General features: G+C 34.4%; 4 protein-coding genes across 12 annotated transcripts in view; 2 read left to right on the top strand and 2 right to left on the bottom strand.

Moving 5' to 3' along the window:
* The first annotated feature begins 6,922 nt into the window (after positions 1 to 6,922).
* Positions 6,923 to 27,373, top strand: part of LOC144567134 (peroxisomal acyl-coenzyme A oxidase 1-like) — a 104,626-nt gene continuing 84,175 nt past the window's right edge. Inside the window, exon 1 of the mRNA XM_078317187.1 lies at positions 6,923 to 6,930. The gene's annotated coding sequence lies outside the window, so the exon portion shown is untranslated. The remainder of the gene's footprint in view (positions 6,931 to 27,373) is intronic.
* Positions 13,731 to 20,204, top strand: LOC144567843 (DUF724 domain-containing protein 3-like). 9 transcript variants are annotated; one of them, XM_078318026.1, is made up of 11 exons: positions 13,731 to 14,081; positions 14,391 to 14,612; positions 14,951 to 15,376; positions 15,573 to 15,748; positions 15,844 to 16,012; positions 16,127 to 16,196; positions 16,353 to 16,487; positions 16,627 to 16,746; positions 17,043 to 17,415; positions 17,780 to 18,313; positions 20,114 to 20,204. In XM_078318026.1, exons 1-10 carry the CDS (start codon positions 13,734 to 13,736, stop codon positions 18,303 to 18,305), a joined length of 2,565 nt encoding a protein of 854 aa, XP_078174152.1. In that variant the 5' UTR covers positions 13,731 to 13,733; the 3' UTR covers positions 18,306 to 18,313; positions 20,114 to 20,204. The 9 variants fall into 9 exon arrangements, with proteins under 9 accessions (XP_078174152.1, XP_078174153.1, XP_078174155.1 ...); XM_078318027.1 differs by lacking the exon at positions 20,114 to 20,204 and having other exon boundaries at positions 16,130 to 16,196; positions 17,780 to 18,580; XM_078318029.1 differs by lacking the exon at positions 20,114 to 20,204 and having other exon boundaries at positions 16,353 to 16,472; positions 16,678 to 16,746; positions 17,780 to 18,580.
* LOC144567644 (glutelin type-A 3-like) lies at positions 19,622 to 20,665 on the bottom strand. Its single transcript, XM_078317815.1, has 2 exons — positions 20,105 to 20,665; positions 19,622 to 20,014 (listed from the first exon to the last, which is right to left on the bottom strand). The coding sequence occupies exons 1-2, from the start codon at positions 20,663 to 20,665 to the stop codon at positions 19,622 to 19,624; spliced, it is 954 nt and encodes a 317-aa protein (XP_078173941.1).
* LOC144567842 (glutelin type-A 2-like) lies at positions 20,737 to 21,498 on the bottom strand. The gene is made up of 2 exons (XM_078318024.1): positions 21,171 to 21,498; positions 20,737 to 21,044 (listed from the first exon to the last, which is right to left on the bottom strand). The coding sequence occupies exons 1-2, from the start codon at positions 21,496 to 21,498 to the stop codon at positions 20,737 to 20,739; spliced, it is 636 nt and encodes a 211-aa protein (XP_078174150.1).

Raw genomic sequence — 27,373 nt, 5'->3', positions numbered from 1 at the left:
AATTTAATGTATGGTTCTATTCTAAGTGATTGTCTTGGTATTGATGATGAGAAGTGTGATTGATCTGATCTATATGAATCAATTGCATCTTACTTTTCAGCTAATTATCATAAGTTTTTGCTCGGTACGACCCTCGTATAGAACTAGTTAATTATATTAATACATGCATATGCATGTTTAGTTATCTGTCGAGTGTGATAAGTATAATCTTGTTTGTGTGTGTGTATGTGGTGCATGAATGTTGGTCATCAAGGTATTGTCTAGCTAGTGCTTATGGGATGTATGTGGTTTTGTTACCTAGTATCGTTTAGAGGAGGGATCCAATTACATCTTTTTTTATGACACCGGATTACACCCTATGTTTTCAAAGTCCAAATAGTCGATTCAAACCGTTCAACATGATGGATATGTAAAAATGTGCTTGCAAATCAAATTTTACATTTTTCTGAACTTTTTTACTACTTATTAAGATGGGTACAAAAATTCAATGGTCTGAATATAGCGATTTTGTTAAATACTTAATAAATAGTAAAAAAAATTAAAAAAATGTAAAATTTGATCTGCTAGCAAATTTTAACTGTAAAAAATAATAATAATAGAACTGTCAAAAAATAATAAAACAACTCAAGAACACAAGACTTCCATGAATCTCCCTTATTTTTTATTTCTTTTCTTTCTTGATTGAATTACACGGCTCTTACATGCCTATTTATCAATTCAAAAATATTTTGTATATCATGCTAAATATGAAAACCAATCCTTAGAATTAATGACAAATAATCAAATACTATTTATTGCCTATTTCACTAGATATGATTGATATCCTTCAATTTATTATTTCCTTCTTTTGAGTAGATTTAGATCTTCTAGAGTATTTGGCTTGATCCTCAAGTTATGCTGGAACCGAGTGTAATCTTAACATTAACATATCCATTATGTTGAATGATTTGGATCGACTGTTTAGAGTTTCAAAACTTTGAAAATGAAGAGTGTAGTTCGATGTCATCAAAAAATGGTGTAATTTGATCCCTCCTCTTTTAGTAATTGTTCCATGGTTTTTGATTGGATTATTAACCGTAATAATGATTAAAAGTTGATACAAACAACTTGGAGTATTTCTATAAAATAATTGAGGAATTATGAAAAAAATAACACTGCAATTTTGGCCTTATTTTTAATTGAGATTAAACTTCTTTACTTTAGACTATAATTAGTAGTACGATAACAATTTTAAATGAGGGTACGTAAATGTCTACCGAGCATGCATTATTAATTTTAACTTATTAATTCACATAAAATCAAAATTGAAATGTGATAATATTTCATAAACATATAAAGAAAATAACATAGATCACATCTAACGGTTTTATTTTGACATTTATAATTTAAATTTTGAGTTATTAAAGTTTTAAAAATGAAAGCACGATAGAGGAACAAAAAATGGAGGCATTTGACCCCTCCTCTAGTAATATGTGGCCCTCTCTCATCTTCTCCCACTCTTTGAATTAAGTTGCACATCCCTAACCGATTGCAAAACCCTATATTAGTCTATCACTCACTCAAGATGGGGAGGAAGCGCCTGTCTTCGTCGATCACTCACTCACTCACATCGATTCCGATTGCTTTATCAGCATGTATGTAACTACTTCAAAGGTCAACCTACCAGTGAAGGGATTCCATACCAGATGGACCTTCAGGTTATATATATTATAGAAACATGCATCACGGGATATATGCATGTTCAAAAATCTTTTAACTAAGTTACATATATGTATGTAAACATCTCAGTTTAATCTTTCCTATAATAATATGAAGATCTGAGATTTTTGAGGAATAAATGAAAAATAAAAGGAAAGAAGAGCTAAATGTTAGTTCTTCAAGGCAATCATAGATAGCTGGTACGTACTGTACAATAGCCTATGTAGTGAAATGGCATGTAAGAGGACTTTATGTGTCACTCAGCGATAATAACAGGAGCAAAATATAATTATAAATGTAACTATTTGTTAGATACCAATTAAGGCTTAATTATTTCAACGAGGCATCCATCCGCTAAACAATTACAATGTTATTAAGTGCTACAACAAATCAATGATGGTAACTTCTTGACGCGTTACATTTTTGGTTTACCACGTATATATTACACGTCATGCAGATCTCGACAAAAGACTATGCGCCTTTAAGTTTCTTGGTAGCCTTGTACATCCTCATCATTCTCCTCTCTGGAGGTGAAAAATCAATAAACAAACTTTCTAGCTTTGCTATTTCCTTCAGTGAAGAACCCCTTGAGTACAAATTCGGCCATGGCTATGCTCCCAGCTTCGCTTTTGTTCGATCCATCAATTTTCTTTTCTCCTTTTTTCCAGTTCAACTATTATTGCTACCTACAACGACAACCATTGTACACTTTTGACGACAACTTCATGATGTATTGCTTCAAGGTGAAGAGATGCCTTGACCGCAGGGCCCACAACTGGGGGTACTGTCCTTATCTGCATCAAGGGGAGCAGATCCAACGGCGAGACCCATGCAAGTTTCAGTACAAAAGACAGATGTGTCATGAGTCTCAAGATATTACTATGTGTCGCCGGGGCAACAGATGTAAGTACTCCCATGGGCTGTATGAGTATTGGCTCCACCCAACCAGGTACAGGACTCGCATGTGCAACATGGGTCTTGCGTGCCGTCGCCGTGTATGCTTTTTCGCTCATAGCCTTCAGCAGTTGCGCTCGGTAGATCTCCTCCCTGACTACGGTGCATATGGAGACGGGCAATTTTTTCCTTTGCTGAGAGACCCACCGTGCCACACTCTCGGGAGTTTTGAAGCAGGTGAAACATCAGGTACATCTTATTCTTATCAAAGGATGCTGGATGACAGATCGAATATCAATGAGGCGGCGATGAACTGGCACATGGATATGATCATCATGAAGCTACTTGAAGAGCTTGATGAAGAATTAGTATAAAGGTTTGTTTATCTATGACCAATGTGTGGGAAGAAACAATGAAGAAAACTATGCTCTGTAGTGAAGTTTACTCATTCTGAAAGTGTTTTCTGAGTTTCTAGATAATCTATTTTAAATTTCATTCGATGACTAGTGTAATGTATTATGTGATAATTTGAGAATTTGGTGCTAATTAAGAATCTTTAGAATGTACTTTGATAACCAAAAATACTGTGTAAATAAGAGACTATTTTGTTAACAAATCCTCAAGAATTTAATATTGTGTTAGATAGAGGAGATAGATAGCTGGTTTACAAGCTAAAAATAGGACCGTACCAGCAAAAAATAACTTTACCAGTTCACTGGTATAAGAAAATCATAATCTGATGCTTGATCCATTAGGGTAGTTTGCCTTTTCTTTTTCTGTTACAATTTGTCATTTTCTTATTTACTTACTTTCAATTTTATTTTCAGTTAAATCTTGTAACCGTGACATAACTTGTGTCACCACTCACCATAAATGAAATTTGAGGGCTTGAATTTCACCTTTCTCTTAAAAAAAAAAACTTGAAAATGAATATTTCAAATATTTACTATTAACGCACATTGTTATCACTTTATTTATTGTTAAAAGACATTAATTAATCGCAGGTGATTCCTATGTATTTTCTTTTTAGTTTTGGTGTCAATTACCCCTATTTATTTGGACTTCAGTAAATTCTCAAAATAAATACATGTTAAAACTTCTAAGTTCTAACTATTTTTTTTTTTTTTTGCTTCTCTTACAGCCCGTAGGCCTTTGACTAGTCTCTAGTAATCACTACTAATATTTCACAGTATTATCTATGCGGCCTATTATTTAAATGCTTTCAAATTTGTTCAGGCGTAAAACAGAAAAGGCCCATAATTAGAAAACAATTCACTCCTACTAAAAGCCCACTACAAGTTTGTCCAGGCCCAAACAAGCTTCTGTGGTCTTAACTCGTGGATTATGTTGCTTTTCCACTGGGAATTTGGGTTTACTAGTTTAGATTTAAATTCCATTTACCAGTTAACCACGTATACCCCGCAAAAACATAAATATTACATATTTTCCCTCTAAAATTCATAATGTCATATTTACCTTTTAAATTTCAAAAACTCACAAATTTACTCAATTTGTTGATTTTTCTATAAAAACATATTTTAAATTTATAAAATACCCTTTATTAAAAATAGAAATATGTAGTCCGATAAGGAAACTATTTTGTCTTCTAAGTTAATCATTTTTTAGGACAAATGGTTCATCTCTCTACTTGTATTACATACACATAGCATTTCGACATGTGCTTGTGTATATGTCATAAGAAAATGAATCATTTTCTCTAAAAAACAATCAATTAGAAGACCAAAAATTTCTCTTAAATAAGTTGCATATTTTTATTTTTAAAAGAGTACAATTGGTAACTTATAAATTTAAAATGAGTTTTAATAGAAAATAAGTTGGGTAACTTTTGAGTTTTTTTTAATTTATACGGATAAATATGATAAAGAAAAAATATTCTAGAAGGGAATTACGCAATTTTGAGAGTTTTGAGGGATATACATGAAATTTCCCCTAATAAAAATAACAACAACAGGTTGTAGAATTTGTATGACACGTAATGCTTGTAACGGGTATTAGTGAATTCAATTAAACATTTTGGTCTGGCTATAGTACGTGTAGAAGAGTGTCAAAGACCGTTGATAAGTTCTCAACTTCAACTTAATTTGTGTGAGAGTGACAACTTGATTATAACATTTTTGGTTACATTTTTAAATCAATCTAATTTGTGGTAAAAATTAATTTATGCATTTATATTAGTTGTACTTGTACATGAAGATTGTCTATATATTTTTAATTTGGTATTCTTGAATAGTGTTGGATAATGTATTAAGAATTAGGGGCAATTTCATGTATACCTCTCAAAAACCTTGAAATTACGTGTTTCTCCCTCTAAAATTCATAATAACATATTTACCCTTCTAAAGTTAAAAAACTCACAAATTTACCCTATTTATTGATTTTTTTTCTAATAAAACTCATTTTAAATTTATCAATTACCCATTTTATCCTTCTCCTTTCTCTTCGTTCCTAAGAAATCCCGAGATCCCAAGCTCCGTTCCCATCCAAAGAACAGTGATATTTTTGTTTTATGAAGCTTTAGACCTGAGACCGCTAACACATTGCTGAGACATGGAGTTGCTGTAACCATAGTGACAAAGGTTGAGGAGATTTTGGTGGATGAAGTTCGGTAAAGCGGTTTACTATCAATGTGCCACCAATGATGACATCAGATGGAGAGATAAATATATGTACTCATGCAACCTTTTTGATTAAAATTATAACGGATATTTGAATTTGGAGTACGCTAGGAACTAAAGGGAGCATGGAAATATCGCCTTGTTGACACCTCGAGTTCGGCTTCTTTTTGAACCATCCACTACATTGTAGGACCCTTCGCAATATTTGACATGATGGCCTGCTGGAACGCCTTACTCTCTTCTTCAATAAAATCATCACCAGAAATACAACATAAATTTTAATTTTAAAAACATATGTTCTTTAATAATGAAATATGTGCTCTTTAATATATTCATCCATCAATTCATTATTGAATAACTTAGGCACAACCTATCAGCTCATGACAATTTGGGTATCCCTGATAACCTCCCTTGTGATTTTTGGGTATAATAAAGTAGAGATCCAAATTTGATGTTCGTATCAAAATTCTCAAGACACTGAGATCTGTAACTATAATTTATTTCATATTTTTCTGGGCTTTCAAACTAGGTTGAATTTGGGGTATTGTACACGGCAGTTTGTGTACCTGGTTGGTACTGTACCAGTTTTTTTTTTTTAGAATCTGAACTTTGAAACTTCACTATAAATGCTAGAAAAATCCAAAAAATGCAAGGTTTGTTCCTATGCACTCATGAAGATGTCCTCTATTATAGTGTAAAGAAGTTTGGCTAAATTCATTATCTAAATACCTTTTTATTTTTGGTTTGTAACAAGTGCTGGTTTTGGAGTTTGTTGGTACCAGTTTGGTTGAAAAGAATGAACTGAAAGTAAATGATACATTATAGCAATTGGATCTAGATTACCGGGTCACTGGTACGAGTCCTAGGATGATGGTATTGTCACTAGTAGGAGTCATAGAAGATTATGCATTCTAATCTTACCTCACTCTTTCAGTACCCACCAAATTAAGACAACAACAAAAGAAATAAAAAGGCAAAATGTTTCTAGGAAAGCCTCACTCATAACAGGTGTGTAACATGCATAACAGTATAGCTATTAATAGTTCTCCCGTTCCTGTTTTCAAGTGGACCAAGAAAATTATAATGATTAATTGATCAATTTTAAAATCCTTTCAATAGTGGTACACAATAAAGAATGAAAAATAAGTAAGAACCAGCATATAATATTTTGGAAAAATAAGTCATTCCAAATTATGCATGAAGAAGATATAAACTAAATTTAACAATAATCAAACCACACCAAATCAATAATTAAACCTGGAGTTAAGAAGTCCCATAAATGATTAAAAGGACCTTACCACAACAAATTTCAACTCTTGTGTGCTGATTTATAGTAGAAGCTCTGTTGATTCGAAGAACTACAAAGAGGAAACAAGTAAAACAAATTTCAACAAAATTAGAAATTTATTAGAAGTAAGAAAGCAATATACGACTCAGTGAAGGTGAGAAATTATAAGAGGTGGTACGAAAGGAGGAGACAACGTATTTGTCAGAGAAGCCAAGAGGTATTGAGACGAGGAGGAGGAGAGAGATGGCATTACGGAGCTCATTTAAAAGGTAAAAAATCCAATATGTGGTTTTCTGACCTTTGATTCGTTCTTCTCTCGAAGTATCGCCGGAGATCGGACAAATATTCGGCGGAGGAGACTCTTTTCTCTGGAAACGTGCAGAGGAGGAGGGTTGTGAATAGAAAATTGAAGGATATGCCACATCAGCGTGAATGAGGGTAAAAAAGTCTCAACCTATTCTCTATTCCGTGGAAAAATCTAATTCCAGCCCCTCCCTGGAATTGAAAGTTGAGGGAAATACTCTATTTTATATTCTCTAATCTAGCTAATTCTAGATCTGTTCGACAGGAATAAAGACCTAATTCCCTTCAATTCCTCTATTATGCACCAGTCGAACAGGCCCTCCAGGAATAACATGGTAAGCTAGCCGTTCTCATGCTGGTCATCTCTATAAATTATTAAATATATTCATAAAAAATTCCTAGATTGGCTTGGCCTATAGTGGTAATTTTAGTTTGGCAATTTTCATGGCTATAATGCAATTCAGATTAGCAGTTTTCTGTTTCAAAATTCTAATTCTAATTTCAATTTCAATTTCAATTGATTGTGCACTATGGTTTTTTTTTTTTAATATGGAGGAAGAAATCATATCTGATATTCACCATGAAGGCCCGATTGAGACAGCACTTCACCTGCTCATACGCGGCCCAGGTCTGGAATTGCATTTCACTGAATTTGGGTTGTGAATTACCGGTACCAGGTCCTTCGGTACAGGAAATATGGTACCTGTCAGAGGTATGTGTAAGAACCGATAATAAGTTAACAGTGAAAACATGGATAATTTGTTTTCTGTGGTCAATTTGGAAATAGTGCAATGCGCTGGTATTCAGGGGGAAGTTGGTACCGGCGTACCAGTTAGCAGACATAGTAGAACAGGATGTTTAACTTTGGAAAAATAATTTGCTGACAGAAGAAGAGGGAAGACAAAAGGTTTTTTAATTCATAGCTTGCTTTTGTTTTTTTGTGATTAATGGATTGATTTTATAGTTGTTTTATTTGTGGTATTTAGATAGAAAAAATAACCACTGGATTGTGTGAATTAGTTGTTAATTTTTGGATGCTAGGAACAAGATGCATACTAGCATGATGTAACAATTTTACTGTTTATACAATAGCCAAAGCTTTTAAAAAAGGATATTCACCGTGAAGAATATGACCCAGAGTAGTCTTTTGAAGAATATAATGTGGGCAAACCTTAATCAAATCCAAATGGAGGCTGTGAAATCTGCAATAAATGTCATACAATGCGAGGAGTTAAGTTCTTTGAAGCATGAGGTGCTTAGGATTTCTCTGGGAACAAAGAGAAAGAAAAAAGAAAGTATGGAGAAAGGGTAAAATAGGTAATTGATAAATTTAAAATGAGTTTTATTAGAAAAATTAATAAATTGGGTAAATTTGTGAGTTTTTGAACTTTAGAAGGGTAAATACGATATTATGAATTTTAGAGGGGGAAATACATAATTTCAAGGTTTTTGAGGGGGATACATGAAATTCTCCCTAAGAATTATTACTCTTTGATTGTTGAAAGTACTTTCAAATTGCTTTTTATTTTTTTTGTGAGTTGAACTTTCAAATTGTCAACTGAAGGATAAAACATGCACCGCACTTTTAAATTATGTACATGATACATACATCATATTAATTGTGCTTATAAGTTATATATAACATTAAGAATTTGAAATTATCTATATATTTTACACTTTTCGTTGTGTTATTTTGAAAGAGGCTTAATATATATTGTATGTCACGCAACTCACTGTCAGTTTTATATTTCTTCCTCCACTCTTTAAAATATCATATTGATCTTACAATTGCATTTCTTCCATATTACCCATTAAATTAACAATTTAATTAGTTTGATCATATTATTCTCAAACTCCACTATACCTCTAGCTCAACTAATCTACGGAAAGTAACATAAAAATTTCTCATAAAAAAAAGGAAAAAAATAGAAAAAATAATCATCAGATCTCGCACCACATATACATACCCACTCTTTTTAAGACATTATATCGAACACCTTAAAAGAGAGCGACCATCCTAGCAAGAGTTCCTAACAAATGGAATCTCTTGACGGCAGTAGGAGGTGTGAAGAAGAGAGGATGGAGATGGTGTTTATATAGTATGTCAAGGCGAAGCCATGAGAGATAAATTCTATCGAGCACGAGAATTAACTTTTGGTCTAATATTGACCTTACAATTACAATTCTTTTATATTGCCTCGTTAAATTAACAATTTAATTAGTTTGATCATATTATCCTTAAACTTCACTATACCTCCAACTCAGCTAATCTACAGAAAATAACATATAAACTTCTCATAAAAAAGAGAGAAAAAAATAGAAGGAAAATCATCAGATCTCGCACCACATATACATACCGACTCTTTTAAGGCCCTATATCTAACACCTTAAAAGAGAGTGACCATCCTAGCAAGAGTTCCTGACAAATGGAATCTCCTAATGGCAGTAGGAGGTGTGAAGAAGAGAGGATGGAGATGGTGTTTATATAGTATGTCAAGGCGAGTCCATAAGAGATAAATTCTATCAAGCACGAGAATCAGTTTTTGGTCTAGTGGTAAAGACAATGTCCTATGTGTAAGAGGTTACATGTTTGAAACTAAAAAAAAAAAAAAAAATCTTTGTGAATATTAAATAGTTAAATGACTTGACCTCCAATATCTACTCAAAAAATAATCTATCAAACACTTCACTCGCACAAGAGGGCTGCATGAAAATAGTGCTTAGGTTGCCCTGATAAAAACGAAGAATAGTTACATAGGCGGATTTATCGACATTTTTATTTTTATCCATTTTTTAAAATATTTTAATAAAAATAACCAAGATCTGGTGAAAATTTTAAAAATGCCCAAAACGCAGAATAAATCCACTTTTCCGAATAAAAATTCGGAAGAGCGGAATAAATCCGCTTTCTCGAATAAAAATTCGGAAGAGCGGAATAAATCCGTTTTCCCGAATAAAAATTCGGAAGAGCGGAATAAATCCGCTTCCCCGAATAAAAATTCGGAAGAGCGGAATAAATCTGCTTCCCCGAATAAAAATTCGGAAGAGCCGAATAAATCTGCTTCCCCGAATAAAAATTCGGAAGAGAATTCGCGGTCCAGCCCTTTTTAATCCGAAATTTTAAATGATTAAATAATTTTTTTAATTTAACAATCGTTCAAAAATTATTTGACCGATTAAAACGAATCCATTGAATCATTTAGAACTTTTTTTTAAATTTGATTTGTATTAATAAATAAATAATTGAATTCTAATTAAAATTATAATTATACGAAATTATTCGTACAAATAAAATATAGAATTTATAAAACTCGTTCATTTAGAATTTTTTAGAGAATTAATTGAATATATATAATTATATAAAAGGAAATCAAATTATTAGAATCTTAAATTGATAAATAAATATACGAATTATATGCACGAATATATGATTTATTTAATTATTTACATAAATTTTTCTTATTTTGAATAGGTTAGACATTTAAATAATTTTTTTTTTGTAATATGTATATGCCTTCAATATAGTTGTGTTAGCGGTTTGTAATGGTTAATCATAAGAAAAAATGTTGTTCAACAAAGAAAAGTTCCATTACATACTATAATTGACTACAAAACGCTCATTGCAGTAAGGCGTAATGATGTGTAATTAGGTCATGTACCAAATTTAGTTTCGGATAAGAGAATATAATATATATTAGAGGCGTGTTTGTTTCTCAATATATATGCCAGTGTACTTACAGTATCTTATATTTAATATTAGATGATTATTAAAGTCTTTTCAATTCATTTTTAGTTCGAAGATTGAATTTCTAACTAATATATAATTTTTAATACGCAGGACATTATCTGAATTATTAGACTAGACGTAACCTGCATGAAGTCATATACTTTAGTTTTCATATTTTACCAATAATTTTTAAGGAAAAACTGAATGAAGTCTGGTAATGTGAAGTGAAGTTCGAAAATATTAAAATTTAGGTACAGTCTAAATTAATTTTTATTTTATTAATTTAGTAGTAGGCCACAAAATATTTAAATGAACAGATTAAAGGAGACCTTAGCCCAATAATATTTTAGCAACCCATATTTCCTTAATTAACTCCCATGCACCTCCTCTGTTTTTCATTCATTCTATAGGAATCTAATATCATCATTTTTATGTTTTATATGTTTCTTCATGCTGAATAACTATTTTCTCTTCTTACATGCATTTAAATTTCTAATATCATCTAATTAATTTCAAATTAGTTCAAACATTTATACATCATTTTATATTTACATATGTATTGTACTCACTTTGGTATTAATATGATCGTTATTATCCATTAATAGTAATGTTTACTGCTGTGACTTTGGTATTAATATGATCGTTATTTTATACATATGTTAGATTGCATACTATTTGTGGTTATATGTCCTTAAAATATCATAACGGAGGTCATGTAGAAGGGGTTCAAGCAATTCGATCGAGTTGGGAAAATCAACAACCCGCACTCGATAATTAATCAATTCAAGTTCTACGATTTTTCAAAATAGATCGATCGACATAAATCACATACGCTATCATCAATTTGATCGAGTTGGAAAAATCAACAAACCGACTCAATAACTAATCAATTCGATCAACACGAAAAATTAGAGAAGAGGGGTTTACATTTACCCAAGAGAGAGGAAGATCGCAAGGAAGGCGACCAAGAGAATCCCACACGCAATAGGGGTCAGTTCGGACGGCCGTTTGACACGAAAGGACAGTGGCGAAAGTCACCCAAACGTGCGGGGGAAAGAGCTCGGGTGCCTTTCTTCCTTCTCCAAGAAGGGACAAGAGAGAGGGGGCGGAGTGCTGGTGGGGTTCACAGCCAAATTCTAATAATTCGATTTCCTTTTATATAATTATATATATTCAATTAATTCTCTAAAAATCCTAAATGAATGAGTTTTATAAATTCTATATTTTATTTGTACGAATAATTTCGTATAATTATACTTTTAATTAGAATTAAATTATTTATTTATTAATACAAATCAAATTTTAAATTTCTTTTCTAAATGTTCAATGGAATTGTAACGAATTTTTGATTTATAACTAATTATGTATTTCGAAATTTTGGATTCATTTTAATCGGTCAGATAATTTTTGAACGCTCGTTAAATTAAAAATTTTATTTAATCATTTAAAATTTTAGATTAAAAAGGGCCGGACTGCGGACTTTTCCGAATTTTTATTCGGGGCAGCGGATTTATTCCGCTCTTCCGAATTTTTATTCGGGGAAGCGGATTTATTCCGCTCTTTCGAATTTTTATTCGGGAAAGCAGATTTTTTACACGTTTTGGGCATTTTTAAAATTTTCACCAAACCTTGGTTATTTTTATTAAAATATTTTTAAAAATGAGTAAAAATAAAAATATCGGGCGGATTTATGTATAGTCTACGAGTACTCATTCACCTCTATGATTTCAATTTTTTTATATGTATATATATTAAAATTTTTATATAGTTCAGCTCTCCTAATAAATTATCATATGTGCGATTATAGTTTAGTAGTTAGAATTTTAATTTGTTATTGTGAAATTTAAATTCAAGTCTATCAATAATGATCAAAGGTACCGGTGGGGTGCTGCCTGCTAATCAGTGGATAGAAATGAAAACAGATTGTATATATGTTATCCGATTTGTGTTCTCTACATATCATAAATTGATGTAAGATGCATATATTTGATTCATCTGAATTATCAAACAGATGCATGTATAGTTTTGAATTTACAAAATGAGTATAGATACGAATACCTTCACATAATTAATCCGTAATTTTTTAGATTTAAAAAAGGTAAAATGAAACCAATGGAGGAAACCGAGGGGAAGAGAGGTGCTTTGTAGAAAAAGTTGATGGAGGAATGCTAATTATTGTTTGTTTTGTCAAAAAATAGATTCGGAACAGAATTTCAAAGATCCATCCTCCATATTTCTCGAAATCCAATTATTAATTTATTTTAGAGCTTTCTTTTAATTTACTTTTGTTAGATAAAATAATTTGATGGACAAATATGAAAAGTTTGAAGAGAAAATACAGGATGAAGGAATTATAATATAATAGGATTTTTTTCAGGTTTCAACCCAAAAAAGTTTACCGAAGAAGAGTTGATTTTTTTAAAATGAGACAATTTCTACTAAAAGTTTTTACATGCAGAAAATTTGAAATATATATGTAACTCTATTTTAAAATGTTAAAAATCTTTAGAACAGAGAAGGACAAAATTAATTGTGTGAGAATTAAGTTTAAAAAAATGAATCAAGTAGTACGAGTCGTTGGATCAAGATAAATAAACTGAGACGAACATATCAAATTTTTTTAAATGAAACTCGAACTGCCAATTTTTTGTGCAACCCTACAGTGAACATGAACTTCACATTTTTGCGGGAAAAAGAAAAGAAGACAAAAGAGTCAAGGACGAAATTTTGCAATTTTGGGAAATGCTCATCTTGTGACCCACTTTATTTATTCATGCCCGATTTTCTGTAACGATTTTTCACAGGTCTCACTACGTAGAGTACTCGATTCATATCTCGAGGGACCCATTTTCAGAATTTCCTTGCAGTATTTCGTCCCCAGAAGAACTAGGCCTTATTATTCTGACTACTGTCACAGTACAGACTCATCTTTCTTTTCGATTCAAATCCGTAGGTACAGACTACAGACTCATCTCTCTGTTCTCAACTTCTCATAAAAGATAAGGAAAAAGAAAAGAAAGGATCAAAGAAAAAGAAAAAACTTGGTCGCTAAAAGTTTCTACTCTAAAACCCTCCTTCCTTGTATCTATCATTCTATCTCCATTCTCCAATAATGAGCGCAAGAAAGCAAGATTCCGTCTAAAACCCTCCTTCCTTGTATCTATCATTCTATCTCCATTCTCCAATAATGAGCGCAAGAAAGCAAGATTCCGTGACCAAAGCTCGATCAAGGGGTACAGTTGAAGGAGCAGCCTCCATTTCCCCACAAAACCCCGTTTCGCAGTTAACGGAGGTTGGCTTTCCGGTTGGTGCAGAGGTGGAGGTCAAAATCAACTCCCAAGGGTTTTATGGCTCCTGGTACGAGGCAGAGGTGTTGAATCGTTTTAATGTAAAGCGCTATGTCAAGTACAAGGTCCAGTACCTCAATCTTTGGAAAGACGATGATGGACAGCAGCTGCTAGTAGAGGATGTGGACGCCAAGAATGTCAGGCCCCGGGCCCCACGCTGTTTCAGCACACATGGTGGTGGTAAGGAGGTATGCATTTATGCCCATTTTTGTTGTCTTTCTATATTAATTTCCTGGAGTTTTGTTTCGAAATTTGAGTAATTTTACAAGAATGGTACTTTAAGTGAGTAAAGGGTTTGCAAATACGGTTTATTGCTAGATCTATATCTACGACTGGTGGGTGTCCAGAGATAGATTTTTTTCTTTCAATTTTTTTGTTATCTCAGTGTTTCTTAAACATGCTAGCTGTTTTCTACCATGAATTACTCTTGTCGTTGTAACATCAATGCACAAGTTAGTGTTCATATCTGAGTGTTTCTTGCATCACTTTCTGTGCAGGATGAAGACCCAAATATTAAAATGCATGACCTCGTTGAGGCATACCACAGTGACGGGTGGTGGCATGGAGTGGTATCGAGTCTAAGGAATCCTGCAACAGGTCTATACACTGTGTCTTTTCCCAACTCAAGGGAGGTCTTCCAATTTAAGCCGGCTGAAATCAGGCCTCAATTATCTTTTGTCGATGGCAAGTGGGTTCCCGTTCTAGGAGAAGCACAACAGGTACATTACTTGAGAGTTTTTCAGCTGTGTTTGTCAGATTTTTGTTTTAAAAAAAAAAGAATAATAGGAAACAATGAACAAATATGCCTGGTATACAACAACCTGCAAAACTTTTTTTTCTTCTTCTCATTAAGAAGCATTCACATATGATCTGATTGCATGATAGTTCCGACCTGTTTGAGATGATCACATTGTGGCCAGAGCTTCAGTATCCAGTACAGACAATTATGACTTTTGAGTTTCTTTTTTCCCCTCTTTTCATGTTCATTTGCCAATTTTGGGTTGAACAGTTTTCATTGAGGCAAAGTTGACAGATTGAATTTATCTATTATTTTTAGAGAAAAGAAACCTACAAAGAAGGTGACAAAGTGGAAGTGTATGGTTTGAGAGATGATTACGGGCTTTCATACTTCCCTGCACGAGTTGAGAAAGTGATACACAAGTCCTACTACCTAGTCAAGTATGATAGCCTGAACGCACGGCCCAATGGGGACCTGACTGAGATCCTTGACTCTCAGTACTTGAGGCCTGTCGTTGTATATAAGCCTGGGGCAAACCCCTTCGTGGTGGATTCTCATGTGGAGGTTTTTTACAACGGGGGTTGGTCTCCTGGTGTCGTGTTGACTGGTCTAAGTGGTTCCAATTACCTTGTGACCGTGGAATCTAAAGGCGAACCGACAACAGTGCATTTCAATGTTTCTAACATGCGGAGGCGGTTGGATTGGAATGGCAGGAGGTGGAGCAAGTGGGAATGCCCTTCTAAGGTATCTCCTGATTCTCCTCACTTGTTACTTTTAAGGGTTGCCATCAGTCACCGCACTATTTAATTTTGTGTTCTGTTCGTTTAATTTAAGTTTTCTTTGCTTCTTTTTATTTATGTTAATTTTGGTATCTCCTCACTTATTTACTGCATTCTTTACCTAAAATGACTAGATTATTTCTTTACTTGCTGTAATTTAGGGGAAGAAGAGAAAAACAGCCAATCCCAATGAAATTTTTACCTCTGATGTTTCATTGACTGAAAAAAGTGAAACCACACCTGACTCTGGGACTTCCACGGGCAAAAAACTGAAGGTGGAGCAACCGGAAGAAGTTCAAGAGCTGCAAATCCCCTCAGAAAACATATTTACACCCAGGTCCCAAAAAGTTCTCTTCATTTATTTTCCTGTATATCTGTCTCTTGCTGCATCGTTTTTACTGTTATTACACTAAAATTTATCCTAATTCTCAGCTGTATCAGAAAGGGCTTAGAATCTGACGATGAAGTCCCGATCACAGAACTAAGGGTGAAATTAGAACCAAACAATATTACTATTAGCTCTAGTCCAAGAATTAGGCATGCTGTGTGGAAAACATCTCAATCTCGCAAGCTGCTAACAGAATTAAAGGACTGCCATTCTGTGAGTAGCTCACTATTACATTCTTTCCATTCTGTTATTTGTATATTCGCTTTTATGTATGCTACTAGTAGCAAGCTGAGCCTTTTATAACTATTGTATCTTTTATTGGCTCAGAAGATAAGTACAGGAAAAAGAAGCAATACATGTGAAAGAAAGACTAAGGGCTGGGTGACAGATAAAAAACGTAAGGCAAACTTCCTTATTTATTTGCTTTGGCCATGATTTCTTACTAGAGTAAGCTTTCTTGAAATCTGAAGTTCAAAGATGCCAATATCAGCACTCTGTGCACGTAAAATATTGTCAAGTGCACTTTCATGCAACCATAGTTACATTTTTGTAGAAGATGAGGTGAACCACAATAGACAGACTACTTCTGAAAAGCAAAAGGATGTGAATTTATCTAATGAGAGCTCTAGTGATGTGCCTCAGCCAAACACAAATGGTGAGAAAGCAGCATCATGTCAACAGCAACTGTGTATGCTTAACTGATAATAACTATCAATATAATTGAGAAGTGCCATTTGTTTATTTTATTTTATTTTATTTTCCTGTATTTCAGTTTTAATTTATTTTCCCTGAAACATATTTTAAGGCATAACCAATCTACCTGACAGCTTCTAATACAAACTACACTGCTGATTGTTCTGGGGAGAATGCAATTGGAGCCTCATCCCATGATAGCACAGTGGGTCATATTGTAGGTGCAGAGAACCAATGCTTGCTTAATACTCAAGGTGAGAAATTATTTGCTAAGTGGCACTTCTGGTGGATTACAATTTCTAGACAAACAGATCTAACCTAGCCTAAATAGAGTGGAGCATAAAGATAAAACACGAAACAAAGATGATCATTTATTTATTTTATGTGGGTTCTACCTGACAATTTAGAAAAGTAAAACAATATAATATAAAACTAAACAAATAGAGGGAACATTGTGTGTATATAATGTGGCTAGGAATTAAGTAAATGCAAAAAAAAAATTAAAAAAAATAATAATCCTTATCAGAAAAACTTGTGGTTTTCCTACCAGAGTCTTTTACTGAGGATGTTGCTGAAATCAGCAAGCGCCAATTGGTTGATTCACAGCCTCTCAACTCAAGTGCAACTATGGAGCATCTGACAGGAATCCAAGGCAACATTTCAAACACTAGCATGAGCAGACCAGTTTCAAGTGTTGACCAGGCAGCTCCACTATCTCTCTTGGAGAATTCGGTCTTAACAGAGTCAAATCCTAACTCTAAATTTAACAGTCACACTTTGGCAGAGCACACTCCAGTCAAATCAGTCACTTCTGACATTCTATTACCATTTGAAAAAACTTCACCCCTGTGGAAGACCCTAGAAACTACACTTGATGTGTTCCGTCAAATTCCTCAGACGCCTCATTTCATGAAGCTTAAAAGGTACTCTCTTTGTCAAGCTGGCCTGATGACCTTTTTAGGTCAGCACCTGACTCACATAATATAATTTCAAGTGCTTGCTAATTACACAACTCCTGTAAATAGTCAATGTTGATTAAGAATTTGAGTCTTGGCTGGTACTTGGTGCGCACAGTGTACCTATAGTGATTGGTATGATACCTGATTAATTTCCCGCTGTTACTTTTCTTTACTACCATTTCAACCATAACTTGATTTTGTGACCTAAATGAATATTTCCAAAATTTAGCCAAAAGTAACATATGCTAGGATCTGTACCTGACTGATATAGAAATGTACGAGATAGTATGTCTACAGCTTGAAATGGATAGTGCTATTTCAAATGCAGTGAGTACGAGGACAAGAGGGAAGGTGTGGCTCTTGGATTGATGATGATATATTCTATCCTGTCAGATTCAATCCAGAGGCTCTCGATTCACACTGAAGCGAAGGTCTTTGAGGAGAAAATTGCCTGCCTTGAATCTTTAGAGGAGAATGGGTTCATTGTAGACCCAATACGAAGTCGCTTGCAGCAGCTCGTTGACATGAAGAAAGACTACACAGAGTCTTCTTCAAAACGGGTTGAATTGAAGACTGAGCTTGCAAGTGAGGAGAAGAAGAGCATGAGTTTGCATGCATTGGCCAATGTTCATGAAACTGAGTTGGAAGATATTAGAAAGAATATTGCCGAATTGCAAGAGAGAGAGAAAGCAATAATGGATGAAAAAGCAGGAAAGTTAAGTTTAGCAGCAAAGCTTGAACACAATATGTCAAGGCTGAGGGAGAATATTTTAAGCATAGACAGGTCAAATGAATTGGCTCCGGAAGAATTTAAACGTCTTATATCAAAGCCTCTGCGGGAAGAGGGTATCTAGTGTATAGGGTTGTTTCTCTTGGCTTTTGTATGTCTTCTTTTTGTGAATATAACGTAGGTTTCTATTTAGGGCCCTTGTCTTAGTGTGGATTTATGGATGAATCACCATTTGGAACGGGTATGCATGGTTAGATCTAACATGGTGTATGTCCAAAGATACAGGAATGCTGCTTATTGTGTGTGATCAAATTAGGTGCTTGTTGTAAAGAATGGATGGATTCGTTAGGTACTTTCTGTTTTCATAATGAAAACTAACATGGTGGAACAATTGTGCAGAAAAAAGCAAGGTTAAGTATCATGCTTAGTTTGTTACTAGAACTGTGCCTTTTTTATACTTCCGAATTTTCTGTATTTTTTTTTTGACATATCGTGTTGCAGTGGTTATTGCTATATTTTACGGTTAGGATTAGCCTAAAAAAGGTTTTCTTGTATCTTTTTTCTTAGTCATTGAATATGAGTCATGTTCCTTCTCCAATTACACAAGTTGTATGGCCATAAAATTGTTTGCTATTGTGTCAATTTTTTTTATTCTCTGTATGAGATTATTACAAATTATTGTCTTCGAGTCATGGCATGTTTAAATTATATAGTGCTTGTTCTTTAACACAATTTTATATTTGTGCCTGACTGCCTGGTAGTAGTAGACTAGCAATACTCCAACTGGCAACTAGCCCAGGTCCTAAAAGGTGTATAGTAATTATTTGGCTTACTAAAACCACAGCAGTTGTTTACCTGCCTGTTCTGCTTGAATCCAAATCCTCCCATGCAGGTTGGGGGTTCCTGACTCGAGACAATTGAAACAGACGGCCCAGCTGCCCAGATTTACTCTCAGCCGGTGCCGGTGCCTATTCGGGATAGTGCAGGGGGGCAGTATTATTTGTGCTTTGAGATTCGTTCCAAGTTAAAAAGAATTCGAGTCAGTTAGGCAACTTGAGGGGATGTGAATTCTGCTTTTTGTGGGTCATTTTCTTGGGTCAAGAATTCGAGTCACAGCTGGAATGGTGGGTCCTTCTCCTTCATATGTGTATTATTTGTAGTCGATATGGAATTATGGATGGACATAATTAATAGGTCAAGTTAGCTTGTTAGGAAGGTGTGTATTTTTCTAGTTTTAATTCTTCCATTCTTGATAAGATAGTAAACCGGTAGTTGGAATATGTCTAAGTTAATTGCAAAAGGTCTACAAATGTAGACTTTTTGTCTCATACATAGTTATATATTAAAGAGTTTGGATCACCACAACACATTATATATATGTCAGTGGGACCATTAATTATTCTAGTCTTTAATTATATTTTTAAACTACTCATCATTCCATCACTGATCTCTTATCATCCTTGTCGTCCTAGGGCTAAAGATTGTAAACTCCTCTCTTCTGCTAAACTTGAGCCTCCTGGCTTGCTCAATGGAAAGGCGGTAAGAGTTCATGAGCACTTGCAATGGCATGGCACGGAATGTCGAAAACTTTCCTGCTATTTGGTTTATCATGGCATTCTGGTTGGTGTTGAACGTTACCCAGTGGAATCCTTCACGCTCAGCTCTCTTTAACACTGCAAAGTTCTGAGGGATGAGTAGAAATTGTCCCTGGCGAAGTAATCCATCAAAGACAGTGCGGCCTTGGTGGTTGACAACCTGTACACGTCCTTGCCCTCCGGTCACATACATCCCGCAGTGGCAATTCATACTCCAGTAGGGTGTAATCATAGCATTCTTTCAAATTAAAACTTACTAGTATGAGATAATTGATTATTTTTGTACTGGTTAATTTAATTGTCGTGATAAAATTAATTTCTTAATTACCCTTTGAAGCACAACTCTGGTAGCACTCATTTGGACAAGGTTGAGAATGGGCAGCTTCTCACTGTCAACTCTTGCGACCCTACCGACTCTTTTATTGAAGTAATCGGCACGTGATGGCTCATCTATGTTGCTCCTTATCTTCATTGTGCAGAAAGCCTCATCCAAGCCGTTACCAGTTATGTTCCATTGTCCCTGCATACTCTCTTCAAACTGCTCTCGTCCCTGCATTCTCTCTCTGTACCGGTACTGCTCTTGTCCCTGCATGCTCTCCTCGAACTCTTGTTGTTGCATCTCTTGGCTGCTTCTTGAGGGGCTAAGCATCTGAAGCCCCTGTGGGACGAAGACTATCTCCCCCCTTTGATCATTTTGGCTTTGGAGTCTCCGTGCCAATTCAATATTCACTCCGAGTGACTCTGCTAGTATTCGGGTGTCAAATCCATTTAATATGTTATTGCCGCGTATCTGACCCAATCTAAAGGATTCTTCTCCTGTATATGTTTGTTGACCGCTCTGGTGCCTTCCAGCAAGGAAAAAGCTCTGGTTGGTTTTCATATGTTGCATTTAGTTAGTGATTAAATTTTTTGAAGCTAATTAAATACTTGAAGAAAATTTCTACATGATGCATCATTTTTTTAGTATGTAAACTCTTCATGACTTACTCTTTGTCGAGGTTCCAACTGGTTGGCGGTGTTGCTTGTATCGAAAACTTGTATGGCCACCACAGGAATATCACCATCGTTGTAGCACCAGTATGAGATGCCAGCAGGCAGCGCAATGATATCTCCCTGCCTAAAGCGGTGCACTTTCTGATGTTCATCTCGAAGCCTTTGTTGGCTTTGGAATTGGCTCTCAGTTCCTGTTAAGAAGTGCTCGGACTGTTGTTGGAAGGATTGGAATGTCTCAGGGCAGCCCGGAAATGTGATTCCCTTAAAGCCTCTCCCTACGAAAATTAACAATATTTGAATTTCATTGACTACATCGTTTCATCTGATAATTATTAAATTAGCAATTAAATAACCATCTATGACGGTAATTAAACTTATGCATTAAATTGGATAATAATTACCTTGTATTATGTAGACGAGAGAAGGTGCATTATTGAATTGAGGCAGGAAAAGACCCCTAGGCTCAATGATTGTGCGACGGACAGACACACCAGCGCATCGCAACATCTCATTATTCTCGTCGTAATATTGAACTGTACCAGCTTCAAAGCGTAGGCGGTGAGTAGGGTTCAGCGCATCAAGCCTGTCAAACCGGCATCCTCTAGGTCCTGCAAAACTGCGTGAGCTCTGCCATGCACTTTGACCACCAAAGGCGAATTGAGCAAAAGCCCCATGACACAAGACCATGAGGCAAAGGGAGAAGCAGAGGAAAGATGAATAGGCTGCCATGTCTATATGGAGGATATGGTATCTCGATGAATATGTGATGAAGAACGAGTGGCGTCGGAGGATAGTATATATAGGCTCAAAAAGACAGTTTACTTTTGGATATATACAATACGGTTGGTACGGGAATAGAAAAAAGGATTCAACAAACAATTTGTACTGTAGGAGGCTTGGAACACTGTTGCTTGGACTCGAATTCAAGCCTTTGTACTTTATCGATTTCTAGATTCGAGGAGAATTGAAACTACACTGTCATCTTTAACTTTGTTTATTTCTTAGGATAACCAAATGCAATACAATCATTTATATCTCTTGACTCTTGAGTAGTGCGTTGGAGCCAATTAAGTTTATCTGAGGTTGCTTAATTGGTGATATGGTCTTGGCATTTAGCAGAATGGATTGGTCTAAGTTCTGTCAAAAGAGTTATCTATCATGGCATAATTATTCTAAAACCATTTTCGTAGTTGGTTGAATAATTATAATAACTTCACCAAAACTGTGAGCAATGATGTTTATTGGAAAACTTAATTTACCAACCTTGGACATGGCCTGATATGCAAGAATTTTGTATTACAATTCATGCAAACAACTGTGTCGTATAATTAATGTATCCTGTGAATTATCAAATAGTGTGAAGATATGGACCTAACTCCTTGTTGCAAAGATATGGGCCTATATCAAGAGCCCAAGTACCCCCAAGGCCCCAACCTTCTAGTTTTTTTGGGATCCAACCCTCTTGTTGACAGATCTGAGCCGTTTATTCTATAAATCTCAGCCACTCGTCAAAAATACATTTCAATCTCAGCCTTTAACCATTAATTTTGATTTTATGTATCTATTTCATGTTATTAATCGTGTAGAAATCTAAATTCAGAAAGAAATGTACCCGTTTCAATACAAAACAGGATCTCAACGCCACATATTTGTTTCACCTTTAATCTCTGTTGCTGTGCGCGGAACGCGCTTTCCTTCTTCCCGATGCAGAGAGGACATTTTTTTTTCTTTTTCTCTCCTTCCCCACGCGGTCTCCTCTTCCTTTTTCTCCTTTCTCCTTCCCAATGCCACCGACTCCCTCACCGACTCACCGACTCACCGACTCACCGACTCTTGCTCTCGCTGTTACTGAGGACGCAAGCAGTGTAGAGAGATCAAACGGTCCCGTGCACTCGAGGAGTTGGATCAGAACAAAGCCACTCGAAAAAAAGGGCAAAATTTCAAATTCTTCTTCTTCTTCTCAAATGGGATTATATAATAAATTGAATTAATACATTCTAGGGTAAAATTTATGTCTCTTATTTAGTTTGAGATTAATAGTATTAACATGCTTTGAAATTTTAGGTAGAATGCTCCTTTGTATGAGAGAGAGGTCCCGACTGAGATACACAAGATCCCTCATATCTTCAGAGGCTATTCAGCCAGAGCAACAATCAGACAGGAGACATCACTAACACTCGTATACTAACTAAGATCTCGAATTTCTTGCCTACATCTTGACGTATTGTTCAATTTTTGAATGGGAAGGTAATATTATTATTGACCTAATTTTTAGGCTTTCCATTACAACAAATTAGGATTCATTTTGTTAGATGATGTCAATAATTCAATGCACGGTCCAAAGCCCCCGTCTTCTTATTACAGCACATTGGATTAATTTTTTTAATTCCATCATGTCAAACACCACTCCTTCACTTGGATTAATTTTTTTAATCCTAAAATCCTGCCAAAAAGCCCCCCGTCTTCTTATTAAAACACATTAGTAGCTTATTTATTTGTTTGTTTTGTAGTGACTGATGTACATGGGTGTACTTTTGGTGTATGGACTCTTCTGATGTGTACCCTTTGCTTCATCTGTGCTTTTAACCTCGAGAACAAGCCTCTTTATTTGGCCACATTTCTCTCTTTTATATATGCACTTGGTCATTTTCTCATCGAGTATTTGATTTACCACACCATGGCGGTCTCTAACCTCTCCACAGTTGCTTTTTTTGCTGGTAATTTTTTATTGCTGATTTGTTTTTTCCTTTTCTGGAAGAGATTTAGGAGTACTTTTTTGTTTTGTTACCTTACAAATTGTGAAAATCTGGTCTGCAAATATGCCCTTGAGAAATAGAGTAAATGTATCTGGCAGGTAAGGTACTTTAAAAAATGCTAAACTACCAATCTTTCCGCACTTGAGATGACATGGTATGAGGAAGGAGGGGTATTTTCAGCATTTTTCTTGGAAAAGAGGGATTGAGGTTTTGGTGTTTGTCCTTACAATAACCCTAAACATAACATATACCTAAAATTTGTACTTCCAAATGTTTATATTTAAAAGATAACATGAAAATTTTCAACAACCTTTTAAACAGATTATGCGGCCAGGTCCTGCGAAACACAGAGTACATGCCTGACAAGGTGATTTATTTTTATATTTTTGTTATTTATTTTTTCATTTGGTCAATTGCTGCTAGATAAATTCAAAGTCATCCATTAGGTAGTTGATCAATCCAATGCTGACTTTTCTCTTCCACTTTGGAGTGGTTTGATTCATGATTCTATAAATCTCAGCCAAATAGTGAGTGGCTTTTCTCACTAGTGAGTGGTTTGATTACTAAATAGGTTTGAATTCAAAGTGACATGAAAATGTGCATATAGGTTTGATTACTAAATAGTAGCATATAGTATCTCAGGTTCACCAGGCCACTTTGAATTCATGATCTCCATATGAAAATGTGCCTGCAGATCAAAATTTTCATTTTTACGATTTTTTTTACTATTTTTTTCGGATAGGTAGAAATTTCAGCTTAAAATTCTAGACCATTCACAAGTAGTAATTTTCTTTCTATCTAAAAAAATAGAAAAAAAATTCTAAAAAATGTTAATTTTAATCTAGAAACACAAAATTATATGGAGATCATGATGAAAGGTTTAGATCGACTATTTGAACTTTGAAAACGAAAATATTGATTCATAGTACAGACCAATCCACGCTATGCATAGTGCCATAACCTCTGTCTTTGCTGTTTGAGTTAGATACTGACAGGTTTGTTCTCAGTTCTGCCGTGCCTTAATTGCAAAGCATGATTGAACTGTCTACAAATGTGGCACATAATGAAAAGATTATGGTTGCGGTGTGTTAGTGTCACACGTAGAAATTCCGGGTGGTATTCATATTTATTGATCAATGGTAATAGTAAACTGCACAACTCTGTGTTCAATCCTTATCAATTGAATCTGCACTTATGAAAACTTAATTACACCTCTTTCTAAGAATACAATATATTATTTGAGAAAGTTTGCATCAATATCACTCAAACTTACATGAGCTACAGCCCCAATTAAACCGTAGAGCGCAGTGATGGAATATTAGATCAGATCCTAACACATAGGCCCTTTAACTTCAACGAAGGAACTATACAAAATATGAAAAATAGAAGCCTAATAAATTCAGATCAACCAGATCTTAAGTGGTACAATGTTGGTCCTTAGCATGATATTCTATTCTTCTTGAGAGATATCTTCTATAATTTAGATATGATGCCATTCTTGCTACTATAAATGAAATTTGTTACATTGCTTTTAAAATTGACATGTCTCTTCTCTCTATATATCACACCTATATATCTCTAATTTTATTCATTTCAGCAATATCGACCGTGGTCTCTTTTGTGCGATCTCCGAGCTCGAATATTGTGAGTACACAAGGGTTCTTCGTCTCTCCTAAGGTAGGTTTAGTTTCATCATCATCATCAAAACATGACTTGTGTAATGAACTGAGACAAAAATGGCCTCAAATGCCCCTTTGCAAAAATAATAATAGTAAAGATAGGGACCTAACTGTTAAAAACCTTGCCATGGCCACTGATTCTGATTTTGGTTCATGTATTCTCATAAATTAATAAAAATAAGTTGTTTCTATTGATCTTCTCATTTCTGCATTTTCTGTATTTGCAGATGTAGGTTTTCTTACTGGTAAATTTATACAAACACAAATTTAGTATTTTCTTACTGATTTTGGTCACACTCTGACCTACATCTGACCTAAATCTTAGTACCATCTGTGGTACCAGCAGCCATTGATAAAAAATAAAATAAAATAAACATTCTACAAGTTATTCACCCCAAACTCTTCATCAACGGACACCACTTAACAGTTCATTGACCAAAGCATTGCATCAAGCAGTATTCTATCTTCAAGTTTGTCAGGTAGCAGTGTCTTCTTTCTGAAGACTGTTTTGTTTAGCTGCTTCCATACGGACTAGCATGTACACGCAAACAATACTGGCACAAACTTCCTCCACGCTGTATTTGTGCAAACTTGCCTCCACTGTTTGCTCCAGCTTGACTGTTCTACTACCCATCTTTGCCTCAACCCCTTGCCAAACTCTCTGTGCATACGATATGATATGTAAACATTAGATGCATTGTTGATTCTGTGATTGATGTCTGACACATGACACAACCAATCGTGTATCCAATCTTTCTTTTTTACAATTTTATCATGATATTATTTAATTTGTTAAATATTAAATTGAATATGTAGCTGCATCGGAATATAATTGATGTTATAATTCCCTATAGCATTTTATATGTAGCTGCACCGGAATCTGATTGATGTTATGCACTATAATAATAAATCAATTAATTTAATTTGATTTACTGATGTCTTTTCCAGTTATGACAAAATAGAATATTATTTGATGTCTTTTCCAGTTATGACAAAATAGAATATTATTTGCATTATTTACTGATGTCTTTTCCTGTTTTGACAAAATAGAATATTATTTGCATTATTTTGATATCATCATTATATAGTTCAGATTAATTTACTTATTTCCATCATCTTCCATAACATCACTGCAAATATAAATAAACAAATTTCAAGATTTAACTAATCACTGGAACTAATAAAATTAAAGACATACTCCTAATCCATTCTTCTTGCAATATACGAAATTCAAAAGCTATTTTTGGTGACACTGTGAGTTTATAATCTAAAAATTTCTAAATAAATATTTTGTTTCTCTGTTGCAAAGCACGGACACTTAACTAGTATATATATAGAGTGAGTCTATGGTACTATGCATATCACGGGTTGTTACCGTGCTATGGCTCTATATTTGAGTTTTCAAATCCTAACGGTCGATCCGAACCGTTCATCTTGTTCTCCATATTAATATGTGTTTGGAGACCAAATTTTACATTTTTTGAAAATATTTTACTATTTTTTTAGATATTTAGAAAATCACTTGATCTGAAAATTCTGGACCATCCAAAAACAGTGATTTTCAATAAATTTAAAAAAATAGTCAAAAAAATTCAAAAAATGTAAAATTTGGTCTCCAAACACATATTAATATGGAGAACAAGATGATGGTTCAGATCGACCATTAAGATTTGAAAACTCAAATATAGAGCCATAGCACGGTAATTAATATATATATATATATATATATAGAGCCATACCACATTCGTAATATGCATAGTACCATAGACTCACTCATATATATATATAAACAGACAGCTAAACAACTGATGTGATTTTGTGATTAAAAGCATCCATCACAAGGCTGATTGTTTGTAACAATCTTTGTCAAGTTTTCTGAAAAAAAAGTTTAATCCTTGTTGTAACGATTCCGATTTTTTTATTAATATCCAAAAAATAAATAAAATTTAAAAAAATATTCAAATCCAAACTGAATTTCGAAAACTACCCAAACCGGTTATCCAATCACCGGATTTGGGACAAATTTCCGGTTAATGGATTCCCGGATTCAAAACAGTATATCCGGTTAACCATTAACTGGAAAGTTATATATATATATATATATATTTTTTTTTTTTTTTTTAAAATAACATATCCGGTTCATGGTTAACCGGAAACTTGTATTTTTTT

Source organism: Carex rostrata, chromosome 16 (genome assembly GCF_964058835.1).
Source record: "Carex rostrata chromosome 16, lpCarRost1.2, whole genome shotgun sequence".
NCBI lineage: Eukaryota > Viridiplantae > Streptophyta > Magnoliopsida > Poales > Cyperaceae > Carex > Carex rostrata.
This window is presented reverse-complemented; position numbering and strand designations above follow the sequence as displayed.